General features: G+C 41.1%; 1 protein-coding gene across 1 annotated transcript in view; it reads left to right on the top strand.

Annotated features, from left to right (window-relative positions):
- LOC126234004 (uncharacterized) overlaps positions 1 to 24,347 on the top strand; it is a 90,294-nt gene that overhangs the window by 11,555 nt on the left and 54,392 nt on the right. The window contains exons 2-3 of the mRNA XM_049942899.1: positions 5,163 to 5,387; positions 8,375 to 8,471. Of these exons, the coding sequence (XP_049798856.1) occupies positions 5,163 to 5,387; positions 8,375 to 8,471 (322 nt within the window). The remainder of the gene's footprint in view (positions 1 to 5,162; positions 5,388 to 8,374; positions 8,472 to 24,347) is intronic.

Raw genomic sequence — 24,347 nt, 5'->3', positions numbered from 1 at the left:
TTTTTCCCCTCCAGATGAACAGGGAAACAATGCCGATCGTTATGTGAAGATGTTACGAACTTTCTTTACACCTGCATTGAACAACTTTCCAAACGTTCAGGAAGCCTAGTTTCGTCAACAGAACGGAGCGACATCACACACTGCAAGGCAATAAATGGTATATATGCGAGAATTGTTCGACAACCGTGTGATCTCACGATTCGGTAACATTCCCTGGCCCCATAGATCTCCAGATTTATCCGTTTGTGATTTTTTCTTGTGGGGCTACCTCAAGAGCAAAGTCTACATCACTTTGCCAAGAACCCTGGATGAGTTAAAGCAGAGAATTCGGGATGCAATTCACAGTATCCCAGCTGAGACGTTGCAGTGGTCAATGAGGAATCTCAGCAGCAGATTTCACGAATGTATTCGTACAGGAGGACGCCATCTAAAGAACGTAATTTTTAAAAAATTATAAATGCCATCAATGTTTCGTAAATGGCAAAGTTGTAAGGTTTCAATTACTATGAATGCAATTTCTTCCCTTCATATCTTCTAGTTTTATTGGATTGTGGAAGTGTTCCCGTTTTTCTGTGCCACCCTGCATTTTAAAAATCTTGCAAGCTACTCACGGTGAGAATAGCTGAAAGGTTGTCAGCCAGATTTTCGGTATAAGAGTTACTAATAACCATGACGCACTCCCAAAAAATGATTCAATATTCGATCCACCGGGAAAACTCCACGAAACACATGAATCGATGTTTATTTCTACATTCTTTGTGACTAAATGTCGCCCTCTTCTGAAAACTCATGACGAGTGCAGTGTGGACATCCCTGTCTTGCAAGATGACAACCGTGTTCACAGAGCTATATGCATACATTAGTTGCTTGAGGAACACGGTCTGCTCCTAGACGAGTCAGCTAAATCGGATGAGTCTGTTCTCATGGAAAATGTCTGGGACTGTTTGGAACAGCGTGTGAAACATAGCATTCAGCATTCTTAATCATCAGTGAGAGACTTCAGCTGAACATTCTTTGGCACACTTCAAGAAATTGCTGGAACATCTTTTCTGCTTGAGTTGAGAACAGTATGAAGGCTAGAGGCAGTGTTTGCGTGGCGTCTCCTGGAAGTGACTAATTTTTTGTCCAGCGTGCTTAGTTGCTGTTTTCGTATGCGACCTGCATCATCGAAGCTACTACCGGCCAGTTTTGCGTCGCTCCTTAGCTGCATCAAAATTCATGTAGGTATGTACCGTCTTTGCAACTAAATGAAAGGTAGTTTGTTTTTGCCATACGCGTTTCCCATCGTTTATTTATGAAGCATCTTCAGCTGCCTGTAATACATGCTTTTTGTCACAAGTATCTTAAAATGTTAAGTTTTCTCATGTCACTCTCTTGTGTTTGAGGTAAGAAACACATCTTTTGCAGCACAAGTTTCGTGAGGTTAAATTATGGTAATTTACTCACAATTCCCAGTGTTGTTAGTTCATGTGTGTCATCCTGGAGACATGTTCACTCGGCCTCCATACTCCAGATGACCGGATTTCGACGTTTCCTCGCGAGACTCCAGACACATAAGTTAGTTCAGATTTAAATTGGTCAGGAATAATGAGATTCTTTTCGTACTATCTCAAGTGAATCACTCTATACAGTACACCGTGATCAAGCTATAGTAGAGACGAAATAATAATCTTCAATTGCAAAATATTAAAGAGATACTGTAACTTAAACGTACAGCCTCAAAATCTGACACCGCATTACACCCTTTACTAATGCTAATTGTAAGATTTAAATGATAGAACGTGACTTACGTAACGAAGAGAGAGAGAGAGGAGAGAGGAAGAAGAGAATAAGAATGATGCTGATATAAGATTCAGAGAGAAAGGAAATGGACTAACTAATTTCAAATATGTCTAAAAAATAAAAAAGAGACTACCAGTATCAGTTAAAAAAATAAATTATTGCGACAATGCAAGGTGTTGTTGCTCTTCGCGATTGTATCTGCACTAATTGAAAGGCACTCCACCAGTGGCTGCTCAACTCGGAAAACGTTCTTGTAGCATTCTTGTAGCATTCATAGTGATCTTCAGGTGTTTTTTTCTCAATTTATTTATGAAACGTTTACGTCCGCTGCCATCGACTGGATGCGACTGTTATTCTCTCCGTTGTCTGACACTGCAGACACTTTTGAAGTCATGTCTCGCATACACTCCGCCAAGTGCATCAAATTGGACACGCTGGTAGTCTGCAAGAACTCAGGAGTCGTGGCTCCTCGTACATCCTGACAACATGTTCTCAAACCCAACTACTGACATCAAATGGCTCTGAGCACCATGCGACTTAACTTCTGAGGTCATCAGTCGTTACTGACATCAGTCACCGTTTCTTTGCACTTTATCTTCTGATGGTGAGCCTTCATTGACGAAGCGCTATTGGGCTTTACAGAGCTTATTTTTTCATCCTCTGTGAAGAATCAGACATTTTTCTAACTCTTCCCTGGAATATACAGGGTGTTTCAGAAGTGATGGTCAGTATTCACGGATATGACAGGAATAATCATTCGAAACAAAAAAGTCAAGTAAACATGGGGTCTAAAACACGTACTTGAAGAGCTATGAGCAGTTCATGATCTTCGATACTGTGAAACAAATCTCTTCTACTGCTAGCTCATTGCTTTCCATATTTTGGGAAGTGATAGTATGGACTAGAACAAGAAAAAAAGTCCAGTAAACATGTGACCTAAAACGCATAACTTAAGAGCTATGAGCACTTGTTCATCTTCGCTGTTTTGAAACACAACGCTTCTAATGAACAAGTGCTCATACCTTTTAAGGTATGCATTTTCGAGCACATCTTTACTGAACTTTTTTTTGTTTTGGTCCATACTACCACTTCCCAGAATATGGAAAGCAAAGAGCTTGCAGTAGCAGAAGTTTGTTTCACAGTATCGAAGATCAAGAATTGCTCAGAGTTCTTAAGGTATGAGTTTTAGACCCCATGTTTACTTGACTGTTTTGTTTCTAATGATCATTCCTGTTATATCCCTGAATATTGACCACCACACTCTGTATAGTTGATATCCTTATTCACTTGTGTGGAGCTCAGCAGAAAAGAAGTTCTTGGTTCATACTGCCAGCCCATGAAAATGAATGAAACTCTGAACCCAACTTCTTCGTTAAAGCACCAATCTCTGCTTTGCCATCTTACAAGCTCTTTCTTAGGAGTGAAATCAATTGCCAATAGACACCCTGAACCACCTACCAGAGAAGCTGCCATATCGTTGTCAGATTATGTGGACCACTATCGTAGAGTCGGCAAAAGTAGACCGCTGACAGCTGGCAAAGCTGCTACCAGCATTTAACTGCGAAGCACAGATGGCTGAAGATGAAAACAATAGTTGACTAGAGGCATACGATAACACTTAGGCGTTGCCATAGAGACTTATACAAAATAACGTTACGTGATTGGCTGAGGTAGCCGCCAGCAAGCCCATTGCAACTGTCAGGGATCTTTTTTCGCCGACTCACTGACCATGTATTCCCCTTTCAACTGTCGTTCACAGTTATGCTGAACTGAGGAGCCCATTGGAAATTATTTAGCTGATGAGCCCGCTTTCGTCTTTTCTCAAAACCTCCTCCTCTTCTCAGTGAAGTTCCTTCTCTGTTGTTCTGTCTCCATGTTCTGTTGGTCCCAGTACTCAGTTTATCTACATACAAATAATTGGCGACAGTTTTTATGAATTCAGTTATACCCTGTACCATGTCACCTGTGATCCCCATTCCCTGAAGGTCTGTCACAATTTCTAGCGGCCGAATGGTTCAAATGGCTCTGAGCACTATGGGACTTAACTTCTGAGGTCATCAGTCCCCTAGAACTTAGAACTACTTAAACCTAACTAACCTAAGGACATCACACACATCCATGCCCGAGGCAGGATTCGAACCTGCGATCGTAGCCGTCGCGCGGTTCCACTAGCGGCCGACTTTTCTTAAATTTAATTGATATGACTCGAACCAAAAATGCTGCTAGGCTGCCTGTGATTCATTCTGAGCATATGACCGTGCAGTTTTAATCGTCTGTTCCTGACAATTCAAGAGATATTCTCAGCATGCTGATATTGTTTCCGAGATTTCATTTACATCCGCATTCCACCTTTGTAAATTCGGCCAAAATTTTTCTTTAGATTTTTCTTTCTTGGTTTTCTAGGTTTCGAATTAGTGTTTTTATGCGTGTTCTGGGTCATTCCTTAATATTTAGGTATAATTTAGAGGTTCCCTCTTTGTTTGCTGCTTTACGATTAAGTTCTAAATGATTGGTGGTTTCCGCTAGGCACCTCGGGTGGACAGTTTAGTCATCGAGATATTGTCTGAGGAGTTCCTTCGATGTACTGAGTTTTATACGTAGGAGATAGAGAATCCATTTCTGGCTGCGATTTCATAATATTTCATTTATATTGTTACTATCAGGTTCAGTCAAATGAACACCGAACTCCCGCGACAACGGGACTGTGGAATGGTTCCATTCAAAAGTAATCACCACACGCGTTGAGACACTTACCCCACTCGGAAACGAGACGATAAATTACTCTTTCGTGGAACGCAATCAGCCACTGATGGTTGCACAACCGCACCCACTCTTGCACTTTCTCATCCGGCTGAAACCAACTTGCATGAAGATCTTTCTTCAGTCACCAAAGATGTAAAAATCACACGGTAAAAGATCTGGGCTGTACGGAGGATGTTTCAGTGTTTCCCAACAAAATCGCTGAAGCGTAGGCTTCATCCAATTAGGAATGAGGGGGCGGACGTTATTGTGCAACAGGATGATTCTGTGTGAAACAATTACGACAGCCCGAGGACAAACGGCAAAGCCAACTTTGGAAATCTCTCACATCTCCCCGCCAAAGAAATCAAGTGCTGTTTCAGGAAGGTCGTGATGATCTCCTTCTTCGACCGCACGGACATTCTGCTTCTTGAGCTCCTCGACTGTGCAGCGCTATGGAGACACCTTGCAGAAACTGCTAAGCACCATTAAGTCAAAACATCCAAGAATGCTTTCGGACGGAACTATCCTTCTGCACGATAATACCCGTCCCCCACACTGCCAACCGGACACAGCCTGCACTTCATCGATTTGGTTGTGAAACACGGCAACGTCCTAGTGACGGTGGTGTCCTGTCGCAGGAACCTGTGCGGCTTCCTGAACCGAGGCGTGGGCGGCGTGGTGCTGGTGGGGGTGTTGGACAGCGGGGTGGTGGTGGGCTCGCGGCTGACGCCCAGCCAGCAGCAGCACCTGATGCTCAGCCTGGAGGACGCGCTCGCCAGGTTCCGCCCTCCCGTGCCGCGCCACCTCTGGTCGGTGAGCTTCGTCCCTGTGCTCGGGCCCAAGGACGGACTGCCCACGCACAGGTAAGTGCTTCGCGCGGCATTTACGTACTACATGTATGCAATGCATCACTGGCACAGTGAATTTTTACAGACACATTAGAATATGCAACTGTTAAATCCATTCATAAGAAAGGTGAAAAAACATTAACGTCCAGTTTCCTTACTGACGTTTCTACCATAGCATTTGAAAAAGTAATGTACTCAAGTGTTGTCTGACATTCAAGTACCATAATTTGGATATCAGAGGGATTGCTCCACTAAAAATGCTATTTATATACAAGGTAAATCACCTAAAACTTACCGAGCGAGGTGGCGCAGTGGTTAGCACACTGGACTCGCATTCGGGAGGACGACGGTTCAATCCCGTCTCCGGCCATCCTGATTTAGGTTTTCCGTGATTTCCCTAAATCGTCTCAGGCAAATGCCGGGATGGTTCCTTTGAAAGGGCACGGCCGATTTCCTTCCCCATCCTTCCTTAACCCGAGCTTGCGCTCCGTCTCTAATGACCTCGTTGTCGACGGGACGTTAAACACTAACCACCACCACCACCACCTAAAACTTGCACCACAAATATTTTAGAAATGGAAGGAAAGTGCTATTGATGTGTGGTTTTCATAGCATGAATTAGCAGTCAGGCGCTCGTATTGTTAGCCAATCAATATATTGCAATAATACTTAGAAGCGTACTTTTTGTGCGAACGTCACTTTTTAAATGGGACGATGACTATGACATTAACAGACTAAAAGTCGGATAAATGAGAATGTCAGTGGTGTTTTTAGACAACATAGTTGTATGGAGATAAACAGCGATTAATTTACTTACAATCAATTATTCAAAATGACAGTCACAATCGCATTATTTATTTTGCCGCCAACCGGCTTCAACCCGCGATGGGGTCATCTTCAGGGCAAATTACACCATTTGGTCGCTCGCTGGAGTCGTCAACCTGCCTGTGCACGGTTGGTAACATAGGCACAGGCAGGGTGACGACTCCAGCGAGCGACCAAATGGTGTAAGTTGCCCTGAAGATGACCCCATCGCGGGTTGAAGCCGGTTGGCGGCAAAATAAATAATGCGATTGTTACTGTCATTTTGAATAATTGATTATCAGTGCTGTTTGTTGTAGGACTATAGTACGAGTCTCTTATTTCGAAAAGTTCCCACACCGACATTTGTACAATATCTGTGGCTGCACACGCTGAAGAGCAACACAATTGCGTTCACTTGTTCAGTAACGGATACAATTGACAATTACAAGTTATGTTCATAATAACACCAGCAGTGGCAATACACGCTTCCGGTCTGGTATAGAACGACTACTGCACGTACACACTAGCATTTCTTCGGTGTAGTTAATATGATAGATAGCGTCATTCAACTTCCCCCTCATAAACAAGTCTGCAGGCGTCAAATCCGGGAAACGGGCCGGCCATAGTACATGTCCTCTTCGTGCAGTCCAACTACACATATCAACAAAAGTTTTGCATCACCTGGGTTCCGAGAGTTCCGGAACCTGTACAGAAAACTGGAATAGAGATCAAAATGAACATCATTTCCGCCCTTTTTATTGGTCATGAAAACCACACGTGGCATGTTGTACCACCATACAGCGAGACCTTCAGAGGTGCTGGTCCACATTGCTGTACACACTGGTACCCCTAATACCCAGTAGCACGTCCTCTTGCATTGATGCATGCCTGTATTCGTCATGGCATACTATCCACAAGTTCATCAAGACACTGTTAGTCCAGATTGTCCCACACCTCAACGGCGATTCGGCGTAGATCCCTCAGACTGGTTGCTGGGTCACGTCGTCCATAAACAGCCCTTTTCAGTCCATCCCAGACATGTTCGATAGATTTCATGCCTGGAGAACATGCTGGCCACTCTTAGTTGTGCCATGTCCTTATCGCCGGCCGGTGTGGCCAAGCGGTTAAAGGCGCTACAGTCTGGAACCGCGTGACCGCTACGGTCGCAGGTTCGAATCCTGCCTCGGGCATGGATGTGTGTGATGTCCTTAGGTTAGTTAGGTTAAAGTAGTTCTAAGTTCTAGGGGACTGATGACCTTAGAAGTTAAGTCCCATAGTGCTCAGAGCCATTTGAACCATTTGAGCCATGTCCTTATCCTGAAGCAAATCATTCACAAGATGTGCACAATGGGGGCGTGAATTGTCGTCCGTGAAGACGAATGCCTCGCCAATATGCTGCCGATATGGTTGAACTATCGCTTGGATAGCATTCACGTATCGTACAGCCGTTACGGCGCCTTCCATGACCACCATCGGCGTACGTCGGCCCCAAATAATGCCACCCCAAAACAGCAGGGAACCTCCTCCTTGCTGCACCCGCTGGACAGTGTGTCTAAGGCGTTCAGCCTGAACAGGTTGCCTCCAAACATGTCTCCCACGATTGTCTGGTTGAAGGCATATGCAACACTCATCGGTGAAGAGAATATGATGCCATCCTGAGCGGTCCGTTCGGCATGTTGTTGAGCCCATCTGAACCGCGCTGCATGATGTCGTGGTTGGAAAGACGGACCTCGCCGTAGACGTCGGGAGTGAAGATGCGCATCATGCAGCCTATTGCGTACAGTTTGAGTCGTAACACGACGCATTATTCAACATGTTGGTGTTGCTGTCAGGGTTCCTCTGAGGCATAATCCGTAGGTAGCGGTCATCCACTGCAGTAGTAGCCCTTGGGCGGCCTGAGCGAGGCATGTCATCGACAGTTCCTGTTCATTTAATATGTACCAAAAGTTTTACGAGAATGCTCACAAAACTCCAGATGCTGATGCTACAAGAGAGGCATTGTGCATAATGAAGAGCTTCACTGTCAGAATTCATTGATTTTGTTATCTGTTTGTGAAAGGGGCATATTTATGTGTAATTTTTTTTGGAATGTGAAGTTGTGACTAGCTGCTTCATCCATCTTCTGTCATTTACTATTGCACTTGTGTGTTGGCCACAGTGTTTGAAAGAATGATGCAGCTAACTCCACTGTGTTGCAGGCTGGCTGGCGGGGACTGTGTGTGTGACAAGCAACATGACCTGTGCACCTACATGTACTGCTGGTGTGACTATGAAGCCATTGCACGTTTCTCTCATGTGAGTACATTCTCATGTACTTAAGTCTAAGGATCACTCGGTTAGGCACCATCCAGTTTAGTAAGGTGCAGATCCTACGTAGTGTCCCAATCCTAAAGAGTCAAAATTACACATGAGCTAGAGGATCTTAAACATACTACTATGGCACAATGAATTTGTTGTTGTTGTTGTGCTCTTCAGTCTGAAGTCTGGTGTTATGCAGCCCTTCTTGCTACTCTGTCCTGTACAAGTCTCTTCATCTCTTAATAGCTACTGCAACACACCTCCACTTGAATGTGCTTACTGTAGTCAGGGCTAGCTTTGATGTGCCTCAACACTTTTATCCCCCCACCCCCACTCCCCTCCACAACCAAAACAGCTATTCCTTGATGCACTGTTACTGTAAAGCAGTTTCCAAAAATTCTCCAAAATTATATTAAAAATCCTTTAATTTTTTTTTTTTTTCAAAATGAATCAAAAGTTCTTCAAGAATGGATTAGCTACATAAAGATTTTTTAATCAGGGAACATCACCAGTTTTACTCCATTTTAGGTACATCTTCAGGTAATAATCCGTATTGAATACAAAAATTGTTTTTATAGAATACTATTAATGCATAGTGTATAATAGCAAGAAAAAGGAACAGGTTTTTACTCACAACTTTTCACTTCATAAGACTATAGAGAATGTACAGTGTTGCAACATTCAAGCTGCAAACTGATTAATTGCATAACATGTTAAAAAGTTTATCATCAAATAGCTAAACTTGGAATTCATACATTGTAAGATAAATATTGAAAGTGTCAAAATTCATGTTCCACTAAAATACGTAGGGGACAAGAGCAAATCACTGAAAATTAGAATGTATGAGGCAGAAACAGCGGTAATGGATAGTCATGCTCCAATAAAGTACATAGGGAATGTGAGCAGATCTCTAGAAATTAAATCCTATAAGGCAGAAACAGTGGTAATGGACACCATATAGTGAAAAATATCATTCATCCAAGGCTGTATCATAATAGACTCAAGGTCTAAAATGTTGACTCCTTATCAAACATACTGCTAAAATGTAATCCACATTAAAAGAGGAGTGCAGTTATCACACACAACAACTCCACAGGGCGAATAAAGTTGTCGCTTATGTGAATCACTACAGACAAACATGAACCAGCAATTTTCTTCACTTATTTATTTTTTTAAACGATGTAGTCAAGCTTAAGTAATACATGAACTATGGTTCTTTCACCCAATGGAGACCTCTTGTGTGCTAACTGCACTCCTCTTTTAATGAGTACTACATTTCAGCCCTACATCTATCAAAGAGTCAACTTTTTGACCATGTGTATATTATAACACAACCTTGGGTGAGTGACACCTTTCACTACATATTTTAACGTCCAGTGTTTTGCTTGCTTTCCCTAGGTATTTTATTGGAGCACAAGTATCCATTACCAATGTTTCTGCCTTATACATTTTAATTTGCAGTGATTTTCTCTTATCCTTGCATATTTTAGTGGAGCATGAGTTTTGACAGTCATCTTACAATGTATGAATTTCAAGTTCAGCCATTCGATGATCAACTTTTTCAGAGATTACAAAATTAAACAGTTTGCAGCTCGACTGTTGGTACATTGTACATTTTCTGTAGCCTTATGAAGGGAGAAGTTGTGAGTAAACACCTGTCCCTTTGTCTTGCTTTTATACACTATTTGTTAACAGCATTTTATAAAAGTATTTTTTATATTCACTTCAGTGTAGATTATCATCTGAAGATGCCCATATAATGATATGAAACTGGATTGTGTTGCCTAATAAAGGAACCTGTGTAAAGCTAATCTGGCCTAGAAGAATATTGATAAGTATTGTGTAAGCTGTGGTTGCCCGAACTGCAAAGTAGTTCATATTCGTTGATGCTTCAGGATGTGTCCCTTCACCGTCCTCTTCTTTCAATTATATTGTGACATAAATTTCTTTCCTTCTTAATTTTATTCAGGCCCTTTTCATTAACATTGTTCTTTTTATTCCTTTAATAAAAGGCAGTTAAGGCATAAAACTAAAGAAAATGGTTTATTGCACACAGAGTGCATACACAGTGTAAAGGCACAGAACAACTACAAAAGACGTCAATAGCAACAGCTGTAGCATTGACTTCAAAGATGATTTTCTGATGGAGACAACACCCCTACTAGAAGCAATGCCTCCCAGTACTTCGTTCTTGTAGCCCAAATTCTTGGATTAGTTGGTGATGTCCGGTTCTTGGCAGTGGCTTTGTTACAATGTCTACAAGCATTACATTTGTTGAAATTTGCTCCACTGTTATTTCTTCTGAATCAGTTTTTCTCTTATGAAATGACACCTGGTATGAATGTGTCTAATATGATCCTTGTATGCACTTGTCTTTGATATGTCAGTTGCATATTTGCTGATGCACAGCAATTTAATTAGGCACTCTTTTTGGAAAGGGGGCGGTTTTGTCCTTCTAGCCATTGAATCCAAAGTGCTTCCTGACAGTCAGAAGTTAATGCCACGTATTATGCTTCTGTCTTTGAGGAAGCTACTTTTGTTTTTCACCGTTCCATGAAATTTCTACTACTTGTGACACAAACAACTGGAGGCCTATTTTATAGTAGGAATAAGGACATTTCAGTGACAATCCACATAGTTACCAGATTTACTCCTCCCCTATGATATCCTGAATTGTTGCCATGTTTCTCCCATCTCTCTGACATAGGCCAATTGCACCATATATAAAATGGCAGAATTTTTTTTAAAAAAGGCAGGAAGTTCAAAATAACCCAGTTGTGCTACAGGTTTTTCCCCACTCCTATGACGTCACTGTGCAAGTATAGCTGTTGTCGAAGTATAAATGGGTGAGAAGTTAAAATATCGAGATGGCACATTGTTCTGTTGGTGTGAAATTCAAGGACAGTATGTACGATATCATAATTCAAGATGGGTGATCCACAATGACCTGGAAATATGTGGACAGTCTCTATGACATCACAATTGAAGATCACAATCTAGGGATACGAGGACACACTCCATGGCATCACAAATAAAGCAGATGTCTGGATACTTAAGGACAGCCTCTGTGACATCTGAGACCAAGTTTGGAATCGTATTCTAGATGTAAAATGATGGGAAATTAAAAAAAAAAATATCAGTTATTCCCTAACATTACAGTTCATTTGTCCTAAGTTAAAAAAACAGTGCAGCCTGTATGTTTAAACAATTCCCACCTTCCGATGCTGAAGTTTAACAGTTATCACCTTAAGTTTGAAACCAAAGAGCTGACGTATCCTAACGTTAATATTGTGCAACGTGTATGATTGTCAAACATTTGTCACTGTCGTGTGTAGTAGAGTAGAAGTGGGAGAGATATGCACTTGCACCTTTATTATTTAAACAAACTTATACCAGGGAGAGCCTGTCTTTTGTGGTCTCCAGATACTTTGATTGCCAGTAAGGTCCGAAGCATGGTGCTATCACACTGGTTGCGAAATGAAATTTGCAACACCACCTGTCCACACATGCAGGACCACATGAAGCTTCAGTTAGTCACTGCAGCCCCATAGCACACTGCTACCTGCTCTTGTCGGTGCTTTAGTGTGACTGGCTGTTGAGCCATTTCCTCTACCCATCCCCCCACCCCCCACCCACTCGCCACTATCCTGCTGCCACTGCTTCCACAAGCCCTGCTCTACCAAGTTCAGGGGCGTGGGCAGCATGTGATTACTTCAGCGCCTCTGCACTGCTCGACGTGAAGGAACTAGACCCATTCATAACTGAGATAAAAGATGTGTTCTCTCAGGCATGCCCAAACCTGTTCATAGCTGGGGAAAGATGTTTATTCCCCCTACAAGTGCAAGCCCTCTGCCTGTCAAAAGACTTTTTCCTCTGCCAGCCAAAGCCTGCAGAGTCCTCTCCCAGAGAAGTTGATACCTGTAGCTCATTCCAGCTTGAAAATATGCATAGAAGGATTGCTATTTATAGCAAGATAGAGGATGTTTTTCCCATTGCCTGACTAAACCTGCTGGCTGTTTCCAGGAACCCATTTAGGATACATAAACATATTTTTCTCAACACAGATAGTAGCCTGTCTGGTGTGTATAGCTGATATTGTAAAAAATTTTTGTTTATTTATAGATGCAATCACATTCTTATGACACAGTTTCGGCCATACACGGACCGTCTTCAGATACTATAACAAAAGAAAATTTATATTAAAACTAAAAAATAAGTGCAATATTTAACCATGCTTATTAGTAATCTAACTGAATTTATGCTAAATACATATAATTCATACCTAAAGGCATCATACACTTAACACAGGTTCAGGCATTATCAAACTAGCTATAAAAACACCGGTCTTATTTAGATATAAAAATTTGTTAGATTTTGTTTTCCCCCTCTTTGCGCTAGATGCGCGCGTCCCCTATAAGATGGTCTTTATTTATTAAAAGCCTAAAATATGACAAATTTACTATTAATATTTAGGTCAAATGTATATAAAATTTAAAATTACAGAACAGATTGTTAAATCAGTAAAATAACATTTCAGAACAAAAGAAAATATTGCTATAGACGAAAATAGTAGTAGCACTAGTAGAGTATTTCTGACGCCCGATGGTGCTATATTTCCGGCTATTGCAAGTTTATGCTGTTGTCCATTAGTACGGCAGGGACGACACGGGCAGGACGACGAGTGTAGTGCTCTGCTGCAGGTTGTTGACATCTGCTGCGGCCTGCACTAGACAGCGCAATACTCGGCCACCGGAAGGCTCCATCCTGAGTCTGAAGATGGTCATTGTATGGCCGAAACCAGTTATGACTGTGTCATAAAAATGTGATTGTGTCTATAAATAAAGAAAAAATTTTACAAAATAATCAATCACTCACTCAAGTGACAAAATGTCTTTTTTTTGCCCCCCCCCCCCCCCCCCCCAAATTATAGCTGATATGTTTTCAGCAGCTTGAAAAACCACTTAGTAAACATATTTTTCCCCCTAAGATAGAAAGTACTTAGCTGTGTTGCAGCTTGCAAGGCTGTTTATAGGAGGTACAGGACACTTTAAAGTAACTCCACACAATGGAGAAATCTGGGCACAATCTGTGCAAGATGATTTGTCTAATAATAATGAATGAAGATTGGAAACCTCCCAATGTGATAATCAGAGAATACATTGATTCAAAAGTGGTAGACTTCAGTCAGTGAATAAAAAAACTTTAAGATGTTGATTGTACATAAATAGCCTTCCTATAAGATGATCATAAACCTACAAAGTGAATAAAGATGTGTGGCCGGTATAGTTCAGTTGGTATAGTCATACCAGGTGGTCATAATTAAAGTGCAGCTATCACAGAGGTCCAGTGTGGGCTGTAATTATTTTATGGCAGTGGAAATGGATATATGAGCTAATACATTAATGTGGAATTGATTTATGCAGAAAAAGTAATTAGTTCCAATTGAGGCCACCTGGTGCAAATATGATGGCATGACATCCACACCGTCATTTGACAAGCCATAATGTGTGTGAACAGTGTGTCTATCGAAAAGAGAGACAGGGTGCTATTAGTGAAACTGTTTGAGTGAACAGCAGAAATTACAGTTCTGCACCAAGATAGTATCACCAACTGAAAGGTCTCAAGGGAGGCCTGGAGTCATTAAATAGTTTAAAGAAGATGATAATGAAATTTGAAAACATGAATTGGCTTACTATGGCACCTTGAAGAGGAAGGTAACCTATCTAGGTGGAAGTTATTGATGAGGTAGCTGTTGCTGTAACTGACCATGCAGCACGTGCCCCGGGTAGTGCAAGTGCTTGTTCTGTGTTACAAGAATTGTCCATCCCATGGTCAACAGCACAGAAAGTTTTGCAGTCTGTTCTACACTGGTACCCATACAAGTTCCAGATGATGCAGCAACTGAGACATCATGATACACAGCAATGTTCTGCATTTGCTGTTCAGTTTTTGGCACAGATCAAAGTTGGTGACATGTGTCCAGACAATATTCTGTGGAGTGATGAGGCACCTTTTACTCTAAAGGGTGCAGTGATTTCACAGAACTGCAGAATTTAGGGTACTGTTAAACTGTGAGTTGTGCGCAAGCAGCCATTGTACTCGCAGTATGTGACTGCGTGATGGGGTTCACAAGGACTTTTATTTTCAGTTAGTTCTTCAGTGAAGTGAATACACCCAGCACATGAACATTCATGTTATCATGCTAGTAAAGTAATATTAACCCCTACAGAATAGTATTGACTGTAAGAGAATTCAGTTGCAACTCTGTCATGTTTACTCAGAATATTACTAAACCTGCTGTGGTACTGGTTGATCACAGAATCAGTATAGGTGTCTTCCTACAAATGCTCAAAATTTTTAATGAAGCGAAGTCAGCTCACATGCAGGAACAGAGTTTCAAGAATTTAATGTATAGAAGTTATGCAAAATAGCATGCAATTGGCAAGGATTGGGTATAACTTCTATGAAATATTGTTGAGTAATGTACTAGAACTGTCAGAACAAACTCTGAATCCCTCAGACGAAGGTATGGCCCAATATTTTGATGCATGCTGCATATCAATACATGGAAGTATGTGTGAGCTTACAACACTTCATGTAGGCATTGAACTGCATTCGTATTTGAGGTTTACATATACTCGACTGTATGTAAAAAAATAAGGAAGTGCATATTATATCTGTTTTCTTTTTTTGTATAAAAGCCCTTCCATACTGGTAGAGTCATATAGCATTCAACAGGTGTGGATGGACAAAACATCTTCATAAAAATTTTGTAGTAACTGACTGGTCTGAGAATACTTTGGAAAAACACAGAATGAGAAGAGTGGATTATTACTGTCAGACAGCATCAAATTAATAATTGTTGATCTGTCTGATTGCAAGAAGATAAATGTCCTCATATCCCTGCTAATGCAACCAGACAGCATTTGCTTTGAGAATGTGTCTTCAGACACACCATTCCAGCCCAAATACCAACTACTTGAGGAAATACTTTCAGGCATTGATAGTATTACATATAAGACCTTAACCCAAAGTGAGCATGTGCAGTCATCTCAAGGAGTAAAACCTAATACTGTATGCATATTTGATAAGGTCACAGTAGAAAATCAAAGGAAGGAAGGAAGATTAGAATTTAATGTCCCATTGACATCTAGGCCATTAGAGATGGAGCACAGGCTCAGCATGTTTCTAGGATGTGGAAGTAAAACAGCTTTGTCCTTTCAATGGAACAGTCCTGGCACTGGCATGGAGCAATTTAGGGAAATTACAGAACTTTTGTCCTTCCAAATGAGAGTCTGGTGTGCTATGCACTGTGCCACCTCACCTAGTGGGAGAATCAAAATAAAGTACAGAAATATTTCTATTTTGGTTGCCATAGATATATTGATGTCTTTTGTCTAAGTCAGACATATTCTAGGACACCAAAACAACTGATAAGAAATAAAGTGAATTTCATTATTGCTTTCAAACAGGATAATATGAATTTAAAACACATTTACTAGGCACATGTAAGAATCAAAATAATAGTTGACAAATTTGCCATTTTATGCTGAGATTGCTGGAATGATTCACAGTACAGCTTTTTGCTTATTAGTAAAATGAGGCAGTTAAATTATGATCGATGATACTGGCAGAACTTTCAGGAAGTTTTTGAAAGATGATGGTATGTATATATTGAAGCAGTATTATACTTTACGGTATGCACAAGTTTGTGCATACATCCACTCCGCAATCAGTCTGAGAGGGGAAGGCAGAACATTCATCTGTACGTTGACTTGAAAAGACCTTCAACAACAGCGTTAAATGTCATACTAATAGATATGAAGCACTCGAGAAATGAATTAAGGAATTAAATATTGATTTCAGACCATTTTGAGTTTAATCAATGAGTTATCTGCAGGGTTGATGTAATTGAAAAGAGGGTTGATGTAATTGAAAAGAAGGAAAATAGGCTTTGCAGTATGCATCCCCCTACTACCCAATGATATAATAGACCCATCAAGTTACAATATAAGTGTCACTTTAATACATATACATCACTAAATTTCCTTAATACACAGCTGTTTTGGGGGTGTAGCATAGCTGTGCACATATAAAACATGCGTTGATTGCCATAATATGCAAAAACTGGTGACAAATGCTGTGATTGTCTATAAGAAGGAGGTAGCAGTGCTGGTAGAGACTGACAATTGGTACAGACGATGTAAATAAGTGTAATGTACTGCACATACATAGGTGCAGGAACACAGTAATATTGTATTGCATAATAGGTGAAAGCAGTAACTATGTATCGTAAAAAATACCTAGGAGTAAGTGTCCAGAGCTATCTAAAATGGGATGACTAAATAGCACACAAGCAGAAGCCAAGCTGAGAGAAATCTTGTGGGAATGTAATTCATCCACGAAAGAGATAGTTTACGAAAATGCTATTACAGATAAAATTACATTACATATTGATTGTGACTGACCCGCAAAGCAGCTGCGTCAGTATAAATTACCCAGTGGATAGTGTTGGAAGCTTGATGAGACTGCTAGGATTTAATCAGGTTGGTGTACCCATTAAAAATGTGGCACAAAAGCTTGAAAAAATGAATAAAAAAGAGGCAATATGTTTCTCATGGAAAGCTGTTCAGTAAATTTAGAGAAACTGCATTCAGTGATGACTATGATATAACGATAAATCCAGCATAGGAATCGTGAGAGAGAGAGAGAGAGAGAGAGAGAGAGAGAGAGAGAGAGAGAGAGAGAGAGAGAGAGATTAAGGTGTGTATATAGGTGTATAGACAATTTTTGTCTACAATTACATGGCAGACAATCTGTTGTAACCACGACAGGAGTGGTCGCAGGGCTGCCACTAACGAAAACATGGCAGGACCAAACGGGAGCGGCCCGCGAACAAACAAGATGGACGAACGGGAATGGAAGGACAAGCACGACGACAGACAACCAAGCAAGACATCAAGATCAACAACAAAGCATTAAGCAAGGGGGTCACAAGAGATAACCTCACGAAATCAAGACAACGTCCACTCGTAAACGGGAAGTAAGCACATGCAGCAACGTAAATACCATGTCTATAAGCGAGATATCAACTGACTCAATGCGAATACCAGACTGAGGGAGAGGCAGCCACCTAAATACGTGACAGGGTATGTTGCTATTGGCCGCTGGGACCACATGCTCCACAGTGGCACCCTTACGTTAGACTTGGGGCCAGGAGCGCGTGCAGCCATAGCTTACAGCGTGGCTGTTGCAGAGACCTCTGGTGGTCTTCGAGTTCCATGTCATCTGGCGCGGATTCAAAACCCGTTGCGTTCAGTATCAGACAATCAATAATACCATTATGGTGTAACCACAACTGCCATATACTATATGGTGGTTTGCAGTGCACATGTTTTTAGATGTGCATGCATTGGAGAGGAGATTCAGTACTGTTTTATTATGCTATTGTTGGAAACAATAACAACCATATAATACATAAGATAAATAATTTGGACCAATGTTTAGTAGAATGCCTGCATAAAACAAAGGCAGATGGCTGGCTGAGACAAATCTTAAGGAAATGTAATCCATCCATAAAGAAAGAAGGTAGCAAAACACTTTTTGACTGATTTTTGACTAATGGTAGTCAGTTTGGAACCTTGTTTAGTTTGTGTGAGATGGTAAACTTACTCCTGTGGTATATGTTGCAAGAAAGGTGTTGTGCATCACAGAGGGGTTTTAATGTTAAAAATCTGAGGGAATACATTCAATGTGATACATATATTACTTCTTACCACATGCCTTGGAAGCAAACTTACGGTTTGTAGGGGAAACACTATAAGGTGGATTGAATCAGGAAGCTGTATCATTAGTTTATGGCAAGAATGTAGGGAAAGAAAGTACCACATAGGAATACTCTAACTCAAGTTTCTATAAAATATACAGATGACTAGAGGATGCACTCTTAATGTATTGGATTGTGTCTGTATTACACATCCGATCTCATTTTGTACTTAGCTGACATTGACAGAGTAGTGTGTATCACACTTTTCTGTGCTGGAGCCCTGGGAAATTCTTTGTATTTAAATATCCCTGTTAATAGATTTCAACTGATTCGTGACTGCTCTATCAAATGAGCACACAGAAATCTGTTTTAAAATCATTTTGTTCGTAATAGGGGACACAGGCCATTGCTTGCTTTTGACAATGGGCATTGCTTTAAAGATGTGATGAGCAGTATTTGTTTGGGCTGGCTGCAGATGCAAATTTCAAAAATGATATTGCGAATATATACTGAAACACATAAAAAATAGTCCTGAGGATCCTGTGGAGTGGCACCTTCTATCTCTGATCTCTGTGATCATGGAACTCAAATGTGGTGAGAGCCATCTGCCATAATTGGACTGTTCAACGACCAGTCTGTGGAATGATGAAAAAATATAAATTGTTTGTGTCACATATAATTGAGGTCATATTGAGTTTCAGTGGTATACCAGCACATTATTAGAAAAGATCAATCATGTATCAAAATAAGGATGTGGGTTGTTGTAGCCCCTGTGTGATTACTGGACGTGGAGTTTTGTACTCTTAAAGTTTGCAAACAAAGTGTGTGTATAGCTCTATACAGGCAAGAATAAGACATTGAGTTGAAAAAAGTCATGCAATAGAGGTATGTATATGCTCAGATATTGGTAGTGTTGCATGGTACAGTCTATTTCAGAAATTGTTAGGGAGTTCAATATTCCTAGATCCACCTCTCACCACAGACAGCACAGTGGCGATGGCCTTCACTTAATGACCGAGGGCTGTGGTGTTTGCTTAGAGTAGTGCTAACAGACTAGCAACACCTCATGAAACAACTGCAGAAATAATTTGGGACATGCAATGAATGTATCAATCAGGAGAGTGTGGCAAAATTTGGTGTTACTGGGCTATGGCTGCAGACAACTAATGCGAGTGGCTTTGCTAACAGTACAACATTACTTGCAGTGCCTCCCCTGGGCTTGTGACAATGTCAGTTGGACTCTAGATGAATGAAGAACTGAGGCCTGGTCAGATGAGTCGTGGCTTCATTTGGTAAGAGCTGTTAGTAGGGTTTGAGTGTGATGCACACCCCATGAAGCCATGGACCCAGGTTGTCAACAAGGCACTGTGCAAACTGGTGGTGACTCCATAATGGTGTGGGCTGTGCTTACATGGAATGGACTGGTTATTGACAAGAAATAGTTATCTTCAGCTATTCAGAGACCATTTGCAGCCATTTCTTTGACCTCATGTTCCCAAACAATGATGTCATGTCACCAGGCCACAGTTGTTCATGATTGTTATGAAGAACATTCTGAACAATTTCAGTGAATGATTCAGCCACCCGGATTGCCTGATATAAATCCCATCGGATATTTATGGGATATGTTTGAGGGATCAGTTTGTTCATAACATCCTGCAGCAGTAACACATTTGCAATTATGGCTGGTTACAGAGGCAGCATGGCTCATTATTTCTGCAGGTCTCTTCCAATCACCTGTTGTGTGCATCCAACATCGAGTTGCTGCTGCACTACACTGGGGAAAAGGAGGTCCAACAAGATATTAGGAGGTATTCTATGTCTTTTGTCACCTTAGTGCCTCTCGGAACACTGGAATGTTAATAACTTCTCATTTCTAGAAATAACCCCAGTGACTAAGACACAAGTTGTATGAAATTGTTAGAGCTTGTTTTAGACTTGCAGCTGCTTCCTGCTTCACAAACAACGGCCATGGTAGATGATGGCTCCAGCAGGCAGCAAATTGAACAAAGGTTATCTGTTCTCCAAACACTGCTTTGGGGGAAGGGGGGTGTACTCTGCCAACATTACACTGACTCTTTCCCCCGTGTCAGTTGCTGGCTGTTAACAGGCAGTGGGCACAAGCAGTGCAGCAACTGACTGATATAGGCACAGTGCAGATGAAGCAGACTATGGAGGATAACCTTCCAATTTTTGCTTGTTTTAAATCAGGACATTTTGATTGTTTTTGTCCTGCCCCAGTGGTGGCGGTAGCAGCACTAGCACGGGAAATTGTTTATGGTGTATTTTAGTGATGTGTGAGTGTACACACATTGTAGAAACTCTACTTCATAATTTTTTTAAATTCTCTACTGCGTTTAAACATCTACGGTAATGTACGGTGTCAGGCGCCATTTAGGTGGCCTGACAGTGACGTCATACTGTGTCAACCACTGTTTTTAACACACTAATAGTGCAAGGATAAGTTCCTTACAGTGGAAAATAGAATTAATATGTAGCAAGAGTTTATTTGGTTAATAATGCACTGCAGTAATTGTTAAAACATGAAGCCAAGGGATATCAGTGTCACTTGTTCAAATAATACAATAGAGTAATTGTTAAATAGTAAACCATTGGATTTCAGTGTATTTGCTTAAACAATGCACTGTGGAAATTGTTAAACATTAAACCATAGTATATAAGTGTATTTGTTTAAAAATACACTGTGGTAATTCTTAAACATTAAAAATCTTTTATTTACAAAAATTTATATATCTGCCAGGGTAGCCGAGAGCGCTGCTTCCTGGCCTGTGGTAGATTCACTGGCCCCCCCAGATTGAATCCTCCCAGCAGATTAACGATGAGGGCTGGTACGCCGGCCAGCCTGGATGTGGTTTTTAGGCAGTTTTCCACATCCTGCTAGGTGAATACTGGGCTGGTCCCCACGTTCAGCCTCAGTTTCATGACTCACAGACATTTGAAAACGTTCACACTATTCCAGGGCTTACACTAGATACAGACAGCTGGGGCACACTAATTCTGTCCTGGAGAGTTCGGGGTGGTGGTAAGAAGGGCATCCAGCCACCCTCTGCAACTAACACTGCCAAATCAATAGTACCATGACCAACTCCACATGATAGGACAAAGGCTCCAAGAAAGAAAGAAAGGAAATTTACAATAATGTATATATGTCTTTGGATGATGATCATGGAAGTGTGTAGTTGGAATACTGGGAGAACATACACAAAAAATTGTAACAAATTTCTCTAAAACTGTAACACATTGTTCAAAAACTGTGAATAGAAACATAAGTTTCAGATGTTGCAGAGTCAATGCAAAACTTCTAGCAGTAAGAAAAATTTGCTGAAAAACAATTAGTTCACCTTTTAGAGGTTTCCAATTCACTCAAGATTTATTGTTGCTGCAGTGCATACAAAATACATGAAAAGATGGCAATAACGCAAGCGGCTCTGAGGTACCATGTATTGAAACATGCTGAAACACCCATGTTATTACAGTGTGTAACCTCCATGGGCAGTGTTGTGTTGGCAGAAGAGCCAACACCGTGTTACTAGAGGAGGCCGAGATGCACGCTTAGCTCACGCAGGCTGGCGTGAGGAGGGAAGAACTATACTGATGTGAGGTCTGGAACATGACAAGGAATTAGAATTCAGAAAGCGGACGTAAATAGTTTGATACTTAACTTTAATCCATTAATGATGAACGTCGCTCTTGACGGCACATGAGTCACAGTATTATCTGTTCAGAAGACATAGTAACTGAATATGGCGCCTTGCTAGGTCGTAGCAAATGACGTAGCTGAAGGCTATGCTAAACTGTCGTCTCTGCGAATGAGAGCGTATGTAAGCAGTGAACCATCACTAGCAAAGTCGGCTGTACAACTGGGGCGAGTGCTAAGGAGTCTCTCTAGACCTGCCGTGTGGCAGCACTCAGTCTGCCATCACTGATAGTGGCGACACGCGGGTCCAACGTATACTAACGGACCGTGGCCGATTTAAAGGCTACCACCTAGCAAGTGTGGTGTCTGGCAGTGACACCACAGGCAGCAATCCAAGCACTAATTCTGGCATCCAGTCAATCGTACAGATGGTGAATATTGTCCTGTGATATGTTATGCCATGCTTGCCCAACCTGTTCATGCAGTTGTGTGGCAATTGTCCAACCTGCCACTCAGAAGGCCACAATTTGACCCATTTCAAACTTGCTCAGTTGGCTGTTGGAACTATAATTGCATCTTCATAGCATAGCTGCCTGCTTGCTTCTCACCTTTGCATCACACTGAGTTTTCTGTCTGTGAGCATGTCGTACTAAAGGGTAGACACAGATGGTGCTCTAGTAGGTATTACATTGTGCTATCTTGTGGCGGATGACATTCAGACTGTTATCAATATATCTACTATCCCCTGGGTGGCATATGCCATCATTGATCAAAGTCAATGTCATCTTTCCAGAGGAATTCATTTTTTTCTAGCATTATATTTGTTAAATAACACTGGTGCTTGTCACACCATGTATACATGACCCAATTGGCTTCGAGGAGTTGGGGAGGGGGAGAGGTTAGAGAGAAGGTAGCTATTTTAGGTCGTAAATTCTGTCATTAAGATTAGGGTAGAAACATCAGGTTGTAAATTTGACTTATTTAAACATAAGAGCACTAGTAAGCAGTTTGTTTACACAAGGCTGAAAGCATGTGGTTACCATTTTGTCTACATAAGTGCTACAGACAAGTGAGTGGATTCTGACCACAATCTATTGGTTATGAACTGCAGATTGAAACTGAAGAAACTGCAAAAAGGTGGGAATTTAAGGAGATGGGACCTGGATAAACTGAAAGAACCAGAGGTTGTAGAGAGTTTCAGGGAGAGCATAAGGGAACAATTGACAGGAATGGGGGAAAGAAATACAGTAGAAGAAGAATGGGTAGCTCTGAGGGATGAAGTAGTGAAGGCAGCAGAGGATCAAGTAGGTAAAAAGACGAGGGCTAATAGAAATCCTTGGGTAACAGAAGAAATATTGAATTTAATTGATGAAAGGAGAAAATATAAAAATGCAGTAAATGAAGCAGGCAAAAAGGAATACAAACGTCTCAAAAATGAGATCGACAGGAAGGGCAAAATGGCTAATCATGGATGGCTAGAGGACAAATGTAAGGATGTAGAGGCTTGTCTCACTAGGGGTAAGATAGATACTGCCTACAGGAAAATTAAAGAGACCTTTGGAGAGAAGAGAACCACTTGTATGAATATCAAGAACTCAGATGGCAACCCAGTTCTAAGCAAAGAAGGGAAGGCAGAAAGGTGGAAGGAGTATATAGAGGGTTTATACAAGGGCAATGTGCTTGAGGACAATATTATGGAAATGGAAGAGGATGTAGATGAAGACGAAATGGGAGATAAGATACTGCGTGAAGAGTTTGACAGAGCACTGAAAGACCTGAGTCGAAACAAGACCCCGGGAGTAGAAGATGTATGAGACAGGCGAAATACCCTCAGACATCAAGAAGAATATAATAATTCCAATCCCAAAGAAAGCAGGTGTTGACAGATGTGAAAATTACCGAACTATCAGTTTAATAAGTCAAAGCTGCAAAATACTAACGCGAATTCTTTACAGACGAATGGAAAAACTGGTAGAAGCGGACCTCGGGGAAGATCAGTTTGGATTCCGTAGAAAGGTTGGAACACATGAGGCAATACTAACCTTATGACTTATGTTTGAAGAAAGATTAAGAAAAGGCAAACCTACGTTTCTAGCATTTGTAGACTTAGAGAAAGCTTTTGACAATGTTAACTGGAATACTCTCTTTCAAATTCTGAAGGTGGCAGGGGTAAAATACAGGGAGCGAAAGGCTATTTACAATTTGTACAGAAACCAGATGGCAGTTATAAGAGTCGAGGGGCATGAAAGGGAAGCAGTGGTTGGGAAAGGAGTGAGACAGGGTTGTAGCCTCTCCCCAATGTTATTCAATCTGTATATTGAGCAAGCAGAAAGGAAACAAAAGAAAAATTTGGAGTAGGTATTAAAATTCATGGAGAAGAAGTAAAAACTTTGAGGTTCGCCGATGACATAGTAATTCTGTCAGAGACAGCAAAGGACTTGGAAGAGCA

This window comes from Schistocerca nitens, chromosome 1 (genome assembly GCF_023898315.1).
Source record: "Schistocerca nitens isolate TAMUIC-IGC-003100 chromosome 1, iqSchNite1.1, whole genome shotgun sequence".
NCBI classification, from domain to species: domain Eukaryota; kingdom Metazoa; phylum Arthropoda; class Insecta; order Orthoptera; family Acrididae; genus Schistocerca; species Schistocerca nitens.
The sequence above is the reverse complement of the archived record's forward strand: the minus strand, read 5'-3'. Positions and strand labels throughout refer to the sequence as shown.